This window comes from Balaenoptera borealis (assembly GCF_965194805.1).
Source record: "Balaenoptera borealis genome assembly, chromosome: 16".
Classification (NCBI taxonomy): domain Eukaryota; kingdom Metazoa; phylum Chordata; class Mammalia; order Artiodactyla; family Balaenopteridae; genus Balaenoptera; species Balaenoptera borealis.
Window position 1 is genome coordinate 44320359 of NC_138872.1, and position 12761 is coordinate 44333119.

The window sequence follows — 12761 nt, forward strand, 5'->3', positions numbered from 1 at the left end:
CTGGCTGTGCACATTAGAACCGTCAGGGAGCCTTGAAAACCACGGGGCCAGTCGGGTCAGGGTCCCCTGGGTGGGGGCCGGGATTGGGACTCCTGGTGTGAAGCACCTGCTTCAGAGCATTCCCAGGGGTCACCTGTACCTGCGAGGTCATCTTTGTGTAGTGACCACCTCGTTTCTGCGGGCTCTGTCACCCTTCTCCTTGCAAGGAAGTAGAAACCCGCCTCTGACGAGGGAAGGGTCCACCCCAGTGAGAGCAGCGCAAACCACTGCAAACCTGACTCTCCCCTTTCCGACTCCAGTGGCACCAAGTGTAATGTCCATGAACCTGTTTTTGTGCAGTCAACTGCTTGGATCAGCACGTTCGGAAGTCCCCGGAGAGCGTCGCTTTGATCTGGGAGCAGGATGAGCCTGGAACTGAAGTGAGGATCACCTACAGGTACCGTGTGTCCCCTGAGGGAGGGCGCCTCTGTCGTGCTGGACGTCAGCACCGAACGCTGCTGCCGGGCTGTTGACAGGAGGAGCCCCGGCCTCCTTGCCTACCTGGGCAATACTTGTTGTCTTTAGATTCCCCTGGGAGGAACTGGGTCCTCAGAAACAAATATGACAAACGTTCAAGGTACAGGCAGGCTCTTGGTGCAGTCCCGTGTGCCTGTGACCTGTTCTGGGCGGGGGGGGGGGGGTTATGTGAGTATCAGGGGCCATGTTTCCACTTGGGAAACGTTCTCTGGTCTCAGGAAAAGTAGACATGAGCATGGACTGAATAAAGTACATGCTGGGGTAACTAAAATCAGCCGCTCTTAGTGTGCTTATGACTGTGGCACAACAAATAAAATTGAGTCTTTAAAAAGGGGCTAAAATAAAACAAACAAAAAGGGACTACACCTGATATTTGTATCTGTGACTCCTTAAATAAATTCTTCACGTATTCTGTATGCCAAGCCTGTGTGTTGGGGGGTTTGAGCGGACCCGGCGTCTGGGGGCAGGTGCTGGCCTTCTCAAAGCCCTGCCCCCTCCCGGGACTGCCTTGCTCAGAGGTCTCTGGTCTGTCACCGCATCCCTGCGGGAAAACCCCTTTGCTCAAGCTTCAACCTACCTTTACAGCGCTATCTCAGGAGGAGGGTTCAGAGGAGCAGGTCCTGACCCCGCGGACCCCTGGTTTCCTGATTGTTTTTCAGATGCAGGTTTTATCACAGATCCAGTGCACCAAGCCTGGGGAAGCTGTGTTCAGTTGAACTTCTGGATGGAGCAGAGTGACGTTCGTTAATCTGCCGTGGCTCCTAGCGCGCCCTGCCTTGCTTGTCCCTCCCCTGCTCCCAATACCCCTCGGCCGACACAGTCCCTCCCAGCCTTTACTGGCAGTTACTGCGCTGACCTGGGTCCCCTGGACAGATATCCTCCTGACTCCATGGGGTCCACAGATCAGCAGCATCGTGGCCTGGGACCCCCGGGCCCTGCACACTGGAGTTGGGGGCACTGCTCTAATGGACAAGCTGCCCTGCTGTTCTTCACCCTTATTGGCCCGACTTGATCTATGATTAAGTCTCTATGGGTGGGGGTGGACGAGGTAAGGGGAGTTCAGCTATGGGCTAATTTTCTCCAGTCCTCCCGTGGACCGGGACCCGGAACTGGGGTTGGGCCGCGTCAGGCCTCTGAGAGCCGCTCGGCTGGCCTGCTGAGTGTGTGTGTAACTGGGCGGGAGTCTCGGGACTGCAGCCAGCTCGTTAAAACGAAGTACAACTTCATTTCCATTGCAGAGCAGCCCCGGGCAAGGTATAAACCTATAAGTACAGGCAAAGAATTTATTATTCTCTCTCTAAAAATAAACAAGCTCAGCCTGAAGAAATGGTTTTACAAACTTCAGCCGGTCTTAGTGCCAGGTGACTGTTGTTATTTACTGTTTGAGGGAAAAAAGAGAAGTGTGTGAACGGGTTGTCTGTAATTGCAGCTAGTTTTTGAGGGACTTGGATTCATCATTTTCCTGGTCACGTTAGGTTTTTGACGTGAGGTTTTCTTCCTCTTGTCTCAGAGGAGAGCTGCCTACACTTGGTGCTGGCTGTCCTGCCAGCATACAAACTGCCACTAAAATAAAGTGCATTCCTGCCAAGTGTCTCACATGGTGGCACCCAAGGTGCCCCAGGACGGTCACAGGCCTTGGCGGCCTGAAGACCAAGTTCCAGACCCATGGGCTGAGCCCTTGAAGGAAACTGCCTGGGGATGTGGTTCTCCCGGGTTGGGGTGCTGGAGGTGGATTCCTGGGGACCACGCCTGCCTGGTCTGTCCTAAGCTTGGGGGACCCATCTCAGTCCTCAGGTGCCCAGAGCCTCTCCCTCCTGAGTCTGCTGAATTCTTCTGAAGAGGTGCATTTCTGAAGAATCATCAGAGAGCTTGTAACGTGAACCCACTCCTGTCCCAAGCCCTAATGATATGTGGGTCCACGTGTGTTGCACACGCCCTCGCACACATGCCCTAAACGTGCACGTGTCTACAACCTGCTCTTGGTGTTCAAGGATGCTCCCGAACCGCTCTCCCGGGTTGCAGGCACCGCCCTGCTCCTGCTCTGGAAGTTGGGCCATTGCCTGGGGGTGGGCTGTCTGCTCTCTTCAAGGTTCTGAGCACTGGGGTGTGTTTGCAGCTGCACCTCCCTAGGGTGGGGGAGGCCTGGCAGGACCAGCTTTGGGAACCCCGGGGCAGCTGAGTGTCCTCATCCCGGCCCCACCCTGCCTGCAATTGTTGCTTGGCTGGCGGCAATTCCCAGGCGCACCCTGGCAGACGGGCTGAGGCCTCGGGGGTCCGCTAGGCAGCGCGTGGGGCACCTCGTGCTGGCTCCGGCTGCGTGGCTCTGGGAGAAGGACAGCCTCGTGGGCTGGGGTCTGTCCTTCAGGCGCGGTGCTCCCTCCCCGATGGGAAGCGAAGGGGCAGGACCTCTGCTGGCTGGGGTCAGCCTGGGATGGCCTGCATGTGTCTCCCGGGGAAGAGGGCAGCCTGTGACCTGAGGCCGGAGCCAGGGCCAGAGGGCCGCCCAGCAGATTTCCAGCCTTCCTCTGCCCAGAGGTGTGTTCAGAACCGACCTGAGGGAGCTGTTCTCCCCAGTGAGCCAGCAGGCCTGCAAACCTGGGCCTCCTGGCACCGCCTGAGGCCTCCGAGGCCAGGGCTGCAGAGGCCAGGCAGGCACAGATAATCTGGGTGGCTCCCCGAGGCTGTGCAGCCAGATAGCACTGGGAGCAGTTCTCTCCAGCCGTCCACGTGCTTATTTCGCAAGATGCTCCTTCACATTCAGTTTAAGCAGACAGATTCTAGAGGCCCTTGGCGATGGGGATGTGGACAAACACAAATCCCTGTCCTCTAGGCAGGTGGTGCAGGGGTTCAAGACCGTTGCCTGCCTGGAGCCCGGGCTCTGGGCCAGGGATTTCCAAGCTGGGGACGGGCAGAGGGCGTGGAGCAGAGCAGACACTGTGGCTGGTCCCGGTGTTCCTGTGCTCAGGACCTCTCAGTGGTGGTGCCTGTGCTCGGACAGAGGAGAGAGCGGCCTGAGAGTATTCACCAGGCTCTGAACCAGGATCTCCCGTGTGAGGCTCTCTGAACAGGGGTCCAGACATGAGTCCTTTAAAAAAAAAGTTTTTTAAAAATTTATTTTATTGAAGTATAGTTGATTTACAATGTTGTGTTAATTTCTGCTGTACAGCAGAGTGATTCAGTTATACACATATATATTCTTTTTCATATTCTTTTCCGTTATGGTTTATCCCAGGATATTGAATATAGTTCCCTGAGCTCTACAGTAGGCCCTTGTCATTTAGCTAAGATGTGACCTTTTAATTAATCTGTAGCAGGTTTTAGCCCTGGCCTGGCCCTCCTCTGTGAACGCGGGTTGCCGTGAGGGCAGCGCTGCTGTGGTCATGGCCAGGCTGTGCAGCTGAGCTGGGCGTCTGGGCTGCAGCGGGGAGAGCAGGCCTGGCGCCCCCCATGTGCCCATACGTGAGCCGAGTGGAGTTTCCACTGTGGGTCCAGCCCTGGAGGCGGTGATTTCTGTAGTTGTTCCAGCTGGGCCTTCTTATGGCGGGGCGGGCACAGAGGGGAGCCCCTGCCCAGAGGCGCAGAGCGGACGGCAGGCCCCCTCCCCACTGCCTGTCTCAGAACCCCTCGGCCGGCGCGGAGGACGCCTCCTGCCTGGGCCAGCCGACCAGGCACTGGGCGTTTCTGGTCCCTAGCATGGGGGGCCCACTGAGCATACAGAATGGGGCCCAGCCCCTGGGGTGGCCCTCTGTCTGGGACAGCCACACCAGCACCCCTGGGCAGAGGGGCCGCAAGGTCTGAAGCCAGGAGGCACCTCCTGAGAAGCTGGCTCGTGCCCTGGGCCCCGGGTGTCTTTACGTGGCCACTTGTTAAGGTCACAGAAGGGCCCTGTGGGCTGTGGCGGGAGGAAGCAGGAAGTTGCTGGGACGCCGTTGGAGAAGACTTTGAGGAAGTGCTGGGGGGTTGGGTTCTGGGAGGCTGAGGAGGGGAGGCCCGAGGATGAAGGCCGAGGGCAGGGCCGGCCAGCCCACTGTGGAGTGAGGCGGCGGGGTGGGCGGTGGCCTGTGTTCCCGCCCGCTTTGTCCCCAGCTGTGTGTGACCTGGAGCAAATCTCCAGCTCTCTGACCCTGTTTTCTCCTCCACTGGGTGCTGGTGTGACTAGCACAGGGGAATGAAAGCGCAGACCTGGGTCTGGGTGGATGCGGGTCTGATTTGGCTGTAGGTCGGGGCAGGTGAAGGGAGGTCAGTAGAGGGTTTCAGATTTGACGAGGGGAAGGGCTCGGGTGGCCCTGCGGTTGCTGCTGCCGGGAGGGCCAGGTGGGGTTTTCAGGGAGAGGTCCTCACCTCAGGAGAACAGTTTGGAGTCGGCTAAAAGGCGGCCCCCCGACCCTTGCACCTGGTGCTTCTGACCCCCAGATTAACCACAGTTTGCAGTGAGCAAACTCCTTTATTAAAATACTAGGGCAACTGAGGGGGAGGATCATTAACGGACATAGTGAGGCTGAGGGTGGGGTGCTTTGGGGTGAACCAGGGCCGGCGACCATGAGGCTCCAGGACAGGGGCCCCTGGCAGGCAGGGTAAGTGGGTTTGTCGGTGGGCTCCCCTCGGTGGAGGTACCAGAAGCTAGTGGCTGTCAGGCTTGTGTGCAGTGTCCCCTGCTGACCTCTGAGTAACTCCGATTGCAAAACTTGGTCAGGAATTCCCGTGCTCGCTCCCCGAATCCGGTAGGAGCTCTGGGTTACTTGGATGGAGCTGGTTTTAAGCCAGCATTTAACTTTCCTTTAAGACTTGGCTCCAGATTTTGAAGCTGGCAAGTGCTTTGAATCTTTCTATACGTGACACTTATTTTTCTTTCTCACTCTTTTGGGCAAGCTGAGGCTCTTGGAATTTCACATTTTAGAATGGCCCTGTCTTGGGACTGCAGCAGGAATGACCTCCACAGAGAGTCAACCCTCCTTGATGGGGCCCTTTCCTGGGAACCCTCTGGCGGATGTTTAGTCGGAGGAGCACACATAACAAACGCCTCCCTTGGAGCTGGATGCCTGCTTTTTGTGAACTCCCTTCTGCTGTGCAGGGGATGCTGGAGGGGGCTGCATTGTGGGAGGTGGAAGGGCAGCAGCCTGCGGAGGGGAGGGGCGCTGGCCCCTTGGGGACCAGTCTTTAAGGAGGTGCTTCTGTTCCAGCTGTGTGGTTCGGCTTCTGGCGGCTGCAGACCTGGTTGGGGGAGGGGGGCCGACAGCCTTGCTGTGGCTGCGCTGGGTCCCCTCGGGGCAGCACGGAGGCCTGCTCGGGTGCTTGTCACCCCAGGCCCCTCCCCCGCCCTCCCCGCCCTCTCCTTGGCCACTTCCTCTTCTGGCTGAGGTGGAAAATCAAGGCCCCTGGAAGGAGCAGCCTGGCAGGCAGCCCTGAGACCCTGCAGGGCCACCCTGATGCTCGGCTGACGTGTAGCCCCCCGTGCCCACCGTGCTGGACCCTTCCATCTGCTGCCCAAGACCCGCTCGCAGGAGGGTTCCCTGTAACCAGCCAGGGGCTGGCTGTCCTCCAGGTCCCCGGACCCTAACCCTGGCCCTGACCCTAAGGCTGGGGCAGCCCCTGCTGTGTGGGCCACTGGCACTTATGATCTTAGTTTGTATTCCCGGTCACCCTGGGTTGTAAAGTGAGGGACCTGATGCCCAGCGAGCTTAGGGGGCTCTCAGGCTCATCCAGCTGGAAATGCCAGAAACGGGGTTTGGACCCAGCAGTGTCTGATCTGTGAGATGTGCTGTGGAATCTTGGAGGCGGTGAAGGTGTAAACGGCGGGCTGCCCTGTGGCGCTAACTTGGTGACAGGCCTGTAGGTCCGTGTGCAGACATCGCACCTCTTCACTGAGCAGGGCCATGTGTTCCAGGACCTCCAAGACAAGCAGACACATGTTAACCGCAATTCCAGCTGGGGAGGAGAAGTCAGTGCCTGAGGGCTCCAGGTGGCCTCTAAGAGGGACAAGGGACGGCTGCGGAACAAGGTGGGCCTAAGGGCTGTGGAGTCCTGGTGTGACTGCGGGGCTGTGAGGAGCAGAAAGTGCACGTGCTGGAGGGGCTCTGGGGACCTCGGGGCCCTGGAAGCAGGAGGGGTCACTGTGGGTACAAGAGGAGGGGCAATGGGCCAGGTTGGGGGGCCTGCCTGGCCCTTCATTCTGTCTCCTGACCCCCTGTGGCTGTCTTGGACCTCATCTGAACCTGGGAACAGTGGGGATCCGGATGGGTGAGAGGCCTGGCAATTTCCCATCAACAGATCCAGTTAAACTTCCTCTGGGAAGCTGGAGCGAGGTTTCTGGGCCACTGGGAGGGTGAATTCCTTTGCTCCATCTGGGCCGACAGCCCCATTCTCCCTGCTGGTTGTCCTTGGACTGGGGCCTCAGACCGCTCTTGCCCAGGGCTACCAGCCCGCGGGAGCCTCTGGGTTTCTTCGTGTGTTGGCACTGGCTGCCTCGATGTCAGCGGGGCTCTGAGTCTGGAAAGTAAAGAACTTCTTTTCCGGAGACAAGACTCAGGCTGAAGGCCAGTGCCGAGGTCCAAGGGAAATCAGGCGTGAATCAGGGAAGAGGGCAGACCTTTTCTCAAGTCTGACCCGTCACTTCTGTTCCACCAGGGCTGCGTCAAGAGTGGGAGAGAAAGACTTAGGATGAGAGGGAGCTGGACCCTGGGGCAGGTGGTTCTGAATGTGGAGCCAAACACTGAAGCGTGAAGAAAAGCGCACCCACCCCGCCCCAGTTCTCCTCCGTCCTGATTAGCGGAAGGCTCGATTCGACCACAGTGAGCGGCTTTGAACACTTCTCTTGCTCATTTAAACCAATCCAAGGAAAAATGTTACATAAATAACGATGGAGTTGGCAGATGGCAAACATCCTCAGGTCTGGGAACCTCTGAAATAGGGTGTGAGTTGTTCTGAAGCTGTGGGTTTTGAGAGCTGCCCTTGGAGCCAGGCTTGGGTTTGAATCCTGACCTGACCCTTGACCCTTTCAGCTGCATAGCCTTGAGAAGTCACTTAACTCCTCTGTGCCTCAGTTTCCTCATCTGGAAAATGGGGTCGTGATGGTAGCTCCCAGCCCACGGGCTGTTGTGAGTGCTCCACAGATGTGCCTAGGGTTCAGAGCAGTGCTGTTCCTGCTGTCACTGAAGGAACTGTGCATGTGGTGGCAGTGGGCGGGCAGGAGGAGGCTTCTCTGGGCAGTAACACCAGCGGGTTGGGGAAGGCTGAGGAGGCAGGACCCCGTGGGCCTGCAGGTGGCCGAGGCTGGCCTGGAGAGGAGGCTCCTTGTGCTCACAGTGGGTGGCAAGCGTGGCTGGAGAAGACGGGGCAGCTGGTGGAGGCGGTGGGGTGACACGGCAGGTGGCGGGTGGGCGGGGTGCACAGGCATGGCGGTGGGCCTGCCTTCCCTCCAGGCTCTCGGAACCCCAGGCCATGGCCAAGTGCCTGGAATCTGTAGCTGGCAGCAGCCCTGACTGTGGATGATGCATCCTCAGACCCACTTCCCACCCCAAACGAGGGCTTCCCATCAACAACCACCGCAGGGCACGTGGAGCAGGTGGGCCTTCAGGGGAGGGATTCTCGAACCACATTCGAATACACTGGTGACTCTCATTCACCCTGAGCCAGTGACATGGCTGCCTAAGATTTACACAAGAGCAAACTGGCATTTTCACTCTCCCTCCTGCTGTTAAGGAACCACTGATTTTCACCAATTTAATTTTTCTGCCATTCTGCGATAATTATAGCTACTGTTTATAGGATGCCTTTATATGTGCCTAGGACTTCACATTTGGTCTTGTCTTAAGTCTGTTTGGGCTGCTATGACAAAACCACTGACCACGGGGAGTGGGGGGGCTTATAAATAACAGAGACTTATTTCTCACAGTTGTGGAGGCTGGAAGTCCAAGATCAAGGTGCCAGCACGGTCACCTGCTGGTCGGGCCCTCCACCTGGGTCACAGCCAGTGCCTTCCTTTTGTGTCCTCACATGGTGGAAGGAAAAAGGGAGCTCTGTGGGGTCTCACTTATAAGGGCACTAATCCCATCATGGGGCTCCACCCTCATGCCCTAATTACCCCCCAAGGCCCCATCTCCTAATGCTATCATCTTATCATCTTTGTGGGTTAGGATTCTGCAGACATTCAGACCACAGGCGTCCTCGAGACCACCTTAGTAGTGGTCCTATTATTAGGCCATTCTATGGTTGGGACAGTCTAGACCCTGGGTGTATGGAGAGCTGGGTGGGAGCCCCATCTCTGATCAGATGTCGTTCACTGAGGCACTCTCCTGAGAGGGAAATTCTCTGAGTCCAGAACTTTCTGCAGAATGTAGCAAAGCCTCAAGGAGAATACATTTATTTTTTGTAAGAAATTTAGAAAACATGCAGCTTTAGTGATCACAAGTTCACTGGCTGGCCTGGTGTCAGCTGTGGCAGTTCAGCTCTCGTTTTCTGTGAACGCTGAGTGTGTCCGGGGCCTTCCCTGGCAATGGCAGCTTGGGTGTTTTTGTGTTGACATGTGGCAGCTGCTTTATAGTTCACTGCAGCTTACCTTTGCTCAAGGTCACGGTCACGTGATCAAATCATGACATGAGAGGAATTTCATACTTGGGTTATGAGCCCGCTCAGCTGAATTTCCTGGGCTTCTGTTCTCTCGGTGGCAGTAAGTAGCAGAGCAAGCACATGTCATTACGTTAGATTAGATTTAGTGGCTACAGTAATGTCTGGGCCAGAGGAGTCTGCCAGAGGGAAGGAGTTGGTCCCGAGGCCTGGTGAGCTTCTCCCTGTGAGAAGGGGACCCCCTTGCCGTGCTCCGCTTTCCGAAAGCCAGCCCTTGCTTCTCTCACCACCTCCATCTTCCAGAAATGGCTGGCTGAAGAGAATATCAAAGTCTAGAAAAGTGTACCGAAGAAAGATGTATCCCGTCCAGTCCTGCATCTGGACTATGGTGTTGACCCCTCCCCTCAGCACCAGGCTTGGAGGAAAGAAGTGACTGTCACAGGCCTTCCACGCACACATCGACACAGTTCCCTGGGTTCCTTCCCTTATCGGCAGAAGGAAATGCAGAGGACAGTAGCTGTGTGCTGGCCTATCAGTGGGGCGGTCCTGCCCATCGCTCTCTCTGAGGGGCAGGATGTCTCCTGCCAGGGTACAGGAGGTACAGGAGGCTGGGAGGCATTTGCAGAGTGGACCGGCGCTCATGGTTAGAGCTCGGGCTCCAGTTGCCCTGCGCCCGCCAGGGCTCTCGTCCTTTCTTGCTTACCTGCTCTTCCTTTCCATTCCACAGATATCTGTCGCATACCTTCTCTGAGCTAGGCCCGGTTCTGGACGCTGGGAGGAAAGCAAAGAACAAATCTCTGCCAAAGTAAAGCTCATACTCAGTGAGGCAGGTGGACAAAGAAAGAGGTAGCCTCTTAGCCAGTGTTTATTTAATGAGCACAAGAGCCGGAGTAATGGTAGCAAGTAAGCAAGGCATGCATTCCGGATGAGTTTCTTAAATACAACAGCACCACACACACACACACACACACAAACACACACGGCTTATCTTACTTCCCCTGGGGCTGTCCAGCTGTGTCCTGTTTTGGATTGAGCTGGGCCAGAGGTGCCTTTCTTCTGTCTGTGTTTGGGCAGATGTCGTGTTGGTTACGGATTAGCATTGGATGAATGCTCCTCCCACTTGAAGCTTAGAGTTGGCTGTAGAAGGGTCTCCTTCCTTCCCCCAAGACCAAGGCAGCATTTTGCTGGTGTTCAGCACCCTGAATATGAGGCCAGTCTGTGTATTTGTGCCTGTCATTTGCATGCGTCCACATGGAAGGCACGGCCCTGAGGAGTTTACTCACAGACAAACGTAGATGTCTTATTCAGAACCTGCATGACGAATGCTATATTTCTCCTGGCACTTGAAAATAGAACTCTGACTCATTTTGTTGAGATCATTTCTCAGAAAGCTGCACGGCACTGTCCCTTAGAAAGATCCCGCAGGCAAGGAGGACACCAGTGCATCCTGCAGCCACAGCCCAGAGCGCCCGTCACTGAGTGGCTGCATTATCTGTTTGATACAGAAACAGCATTTCGGTTTGTGAAAGTCTGAGAAGTTATGAGTATCCAAGAACTGCTTTTGAGTGATTTTTGAGTACCTCGGGTCACAGGATCACTTGAATAACACTTACTTTTTTGTGATTTGAAGACCTAGGTTTGCTGACCATATATTCCAGCGTTCTAAGTCTGGAGGAGATTGCTAATGAAAAGCAAAAGCTTAAAATGAAAAATCCAAGTTTAAAAAAATAATGGATGAACTGGAAAGATGAGTAGAAATTGAGATGGAATTAAACAGGGACAAATGGATAGTCTGGAAAGTCCGATTTTAAAAATTAATTTGCTGACTGTGATAATGGAGGAGCCCTGGTTGGAGTCCTGTTCTGTGTGTGGCGATGGTCAGTGGGTTAGTGACCTCATGTTGAATCTGGGCCACCTTTGTCAGGCATTAGAAAATAAATGTATTCTTCATTTACATGGTTAAATGTAGAGTTGGGGTCAAGGGTCTGCATTCCATTTTCTGACCCGGGCAGATACCATGGGAGTGCCGGGGTCCGTTTGATAACCTGGGGGTTTCTAGAGAATGGGAGTGGCGTCATGGAGGGCTGGGCGAGAGAACCTGGGAGAGAAAAGGCTTTGTGAGGTAGTGGTGGGGGGTATTCAGGAATCTGAAGGGCTATCATCGAATGACAGATTTTCTCTGGACATCTTTAAAGGGCTGAGCTGGGACCAAGGGGTGGAAGTGGAACAGCTACAAGTCTTGGCCTGATTCTAGGAAGACTGTTTAATGCTGTGCGGGGTGACTCCCAGCAACGTGATGTTTAAGCAGAGGCTGGACCGCTGTGGCCAGGAACCCCAGGGAGGCTTCAAGGATCTCTTCGACCTTGAGTTTTATGGCCTTGGCAGAGAGGATGGGAAGGGGAGTGAACTTAAGAGATTCACCCGGATCAGATTCTTTATCAGAAACTTCTCTGGATGCAGCAGCAAGAGTGTGGGACCCAGCAGACTCAGTTCCAGGGCCCATGATAAGGCCCCTCGATCCTCCAGGGAACACCTGGGCTACTTCAGCTTGGTCTCCAGACCTTCCCAGGGCTATAGGTCAGCTGCCCAGCTCTGACCGCCGGGCAACTTCTGCCCCTGAAGGGAATCCTTTCCCCTTTGCTGCCTTGCTCCTCCTCCCCACAGCCAACCTTTCCAGAAAGCTCTCCCTGCTGCCTCAGTAATTGTACCAGAAGCTGAGGTGATAAACGCCCATCACACTTTCATGTGCCTTCATTTCCCCAGTGGGAGCTGGGTTGCAGGAGGACACTTTCCCTCTCATTTCTTTTGTCTGGTGCCTTACTCGCCCCTGTGGTGCCTAGAATGGAATTTTTAACATCTTACAAATTCATCAAAATGAATTAGTTGATTTTAGTACTTCCAGAAAGTAATTTCAAACAAAGACGTCTGATGGTAAAGATAATCTCTACTGAATGTTTGGCAGGGTCCTGAGTGGGTGAAGCTTCTCATTAACACTCGTGACAGTTAAACAAGGTGGAAGGGGCCTGCTGTTTCTCAGGTGATCTTGTGGCAGCTGAGAAAGGTGAGCTCCCATGCCTGTGCAGCTCCTATAGAAAGCAACCCAGGCCTCTCTGTCTGGATGGTTCTGTGCCTTCCTCAACTTCAAAATGCTGCCTTTTGTCTGCAGAAAAAGGACTGGATTTCATCACCACTGACCTCTGACGCACTTGAGCCTCCATCTCCCCAGCACCGACTCCTTAAGTCCTTAGCGCTGTTGAAAATGGCACCTGCGCTGGGCTTAAGTTATCCTTCTGTGTGACTGACCATAGCTGCCTCTTTAGTGCTGTCACAGACTATCCTAGCCTCCTCGCTGCACGCAGGAGGTGTGTTTCTGGGCCCTGGCTCCGGGGAGTTTGCTGTTGGGGGCTGTCGGGGTGCTCTTTCTTTCATCACAAGCTCAGGTGCGCGGTGGATGGGGTCAGTGAATGGCGCTTTTGTCCTCCTAAAGCCTTAAGGAGAAAGGATAGGGTCCTACCGGAGAGGCACTGTGCCAGCCTGGCAGGAGTCGAGGGGGAGCGCAGGCTGCACTCGTGTTACCCGAACCAAACTTGGGTCCGTCCGCTCGCCCGTGCACAGTAAAGCCAATCTACTGACACTGGGTTGGGGTGAAGGAAAGTGCAGCGTTTATTGCAGGCACCAAGCAA

At 55.4% G+C, this 12761-nt stretch overlaps 1 protein-coding gene across 2 annotated transcripts in view; it reads left to right on the top strand.

Annotated features, from left to right (window-relative positions):
* ACSS1 (acyl-CoA synthetase short chain family member 1) overlaps window positions 1–12761 on the top strand; it is a 41865-nt gene that overhangs the window by 7548 nt on the left and 21556 nt on the right. For both annotated transcript variants that reach the window (XM_082360166.1, XM_082360165.1), the window contains exon 2: window positions 340–436. In XM_082360166.1, coding sequence (XP_082216292.1) covers window positions 340–436 — 97 coding nt within the window. The remainder of the gene's footprint in view (window positions 1–339; window positions 437–12761) is intronic.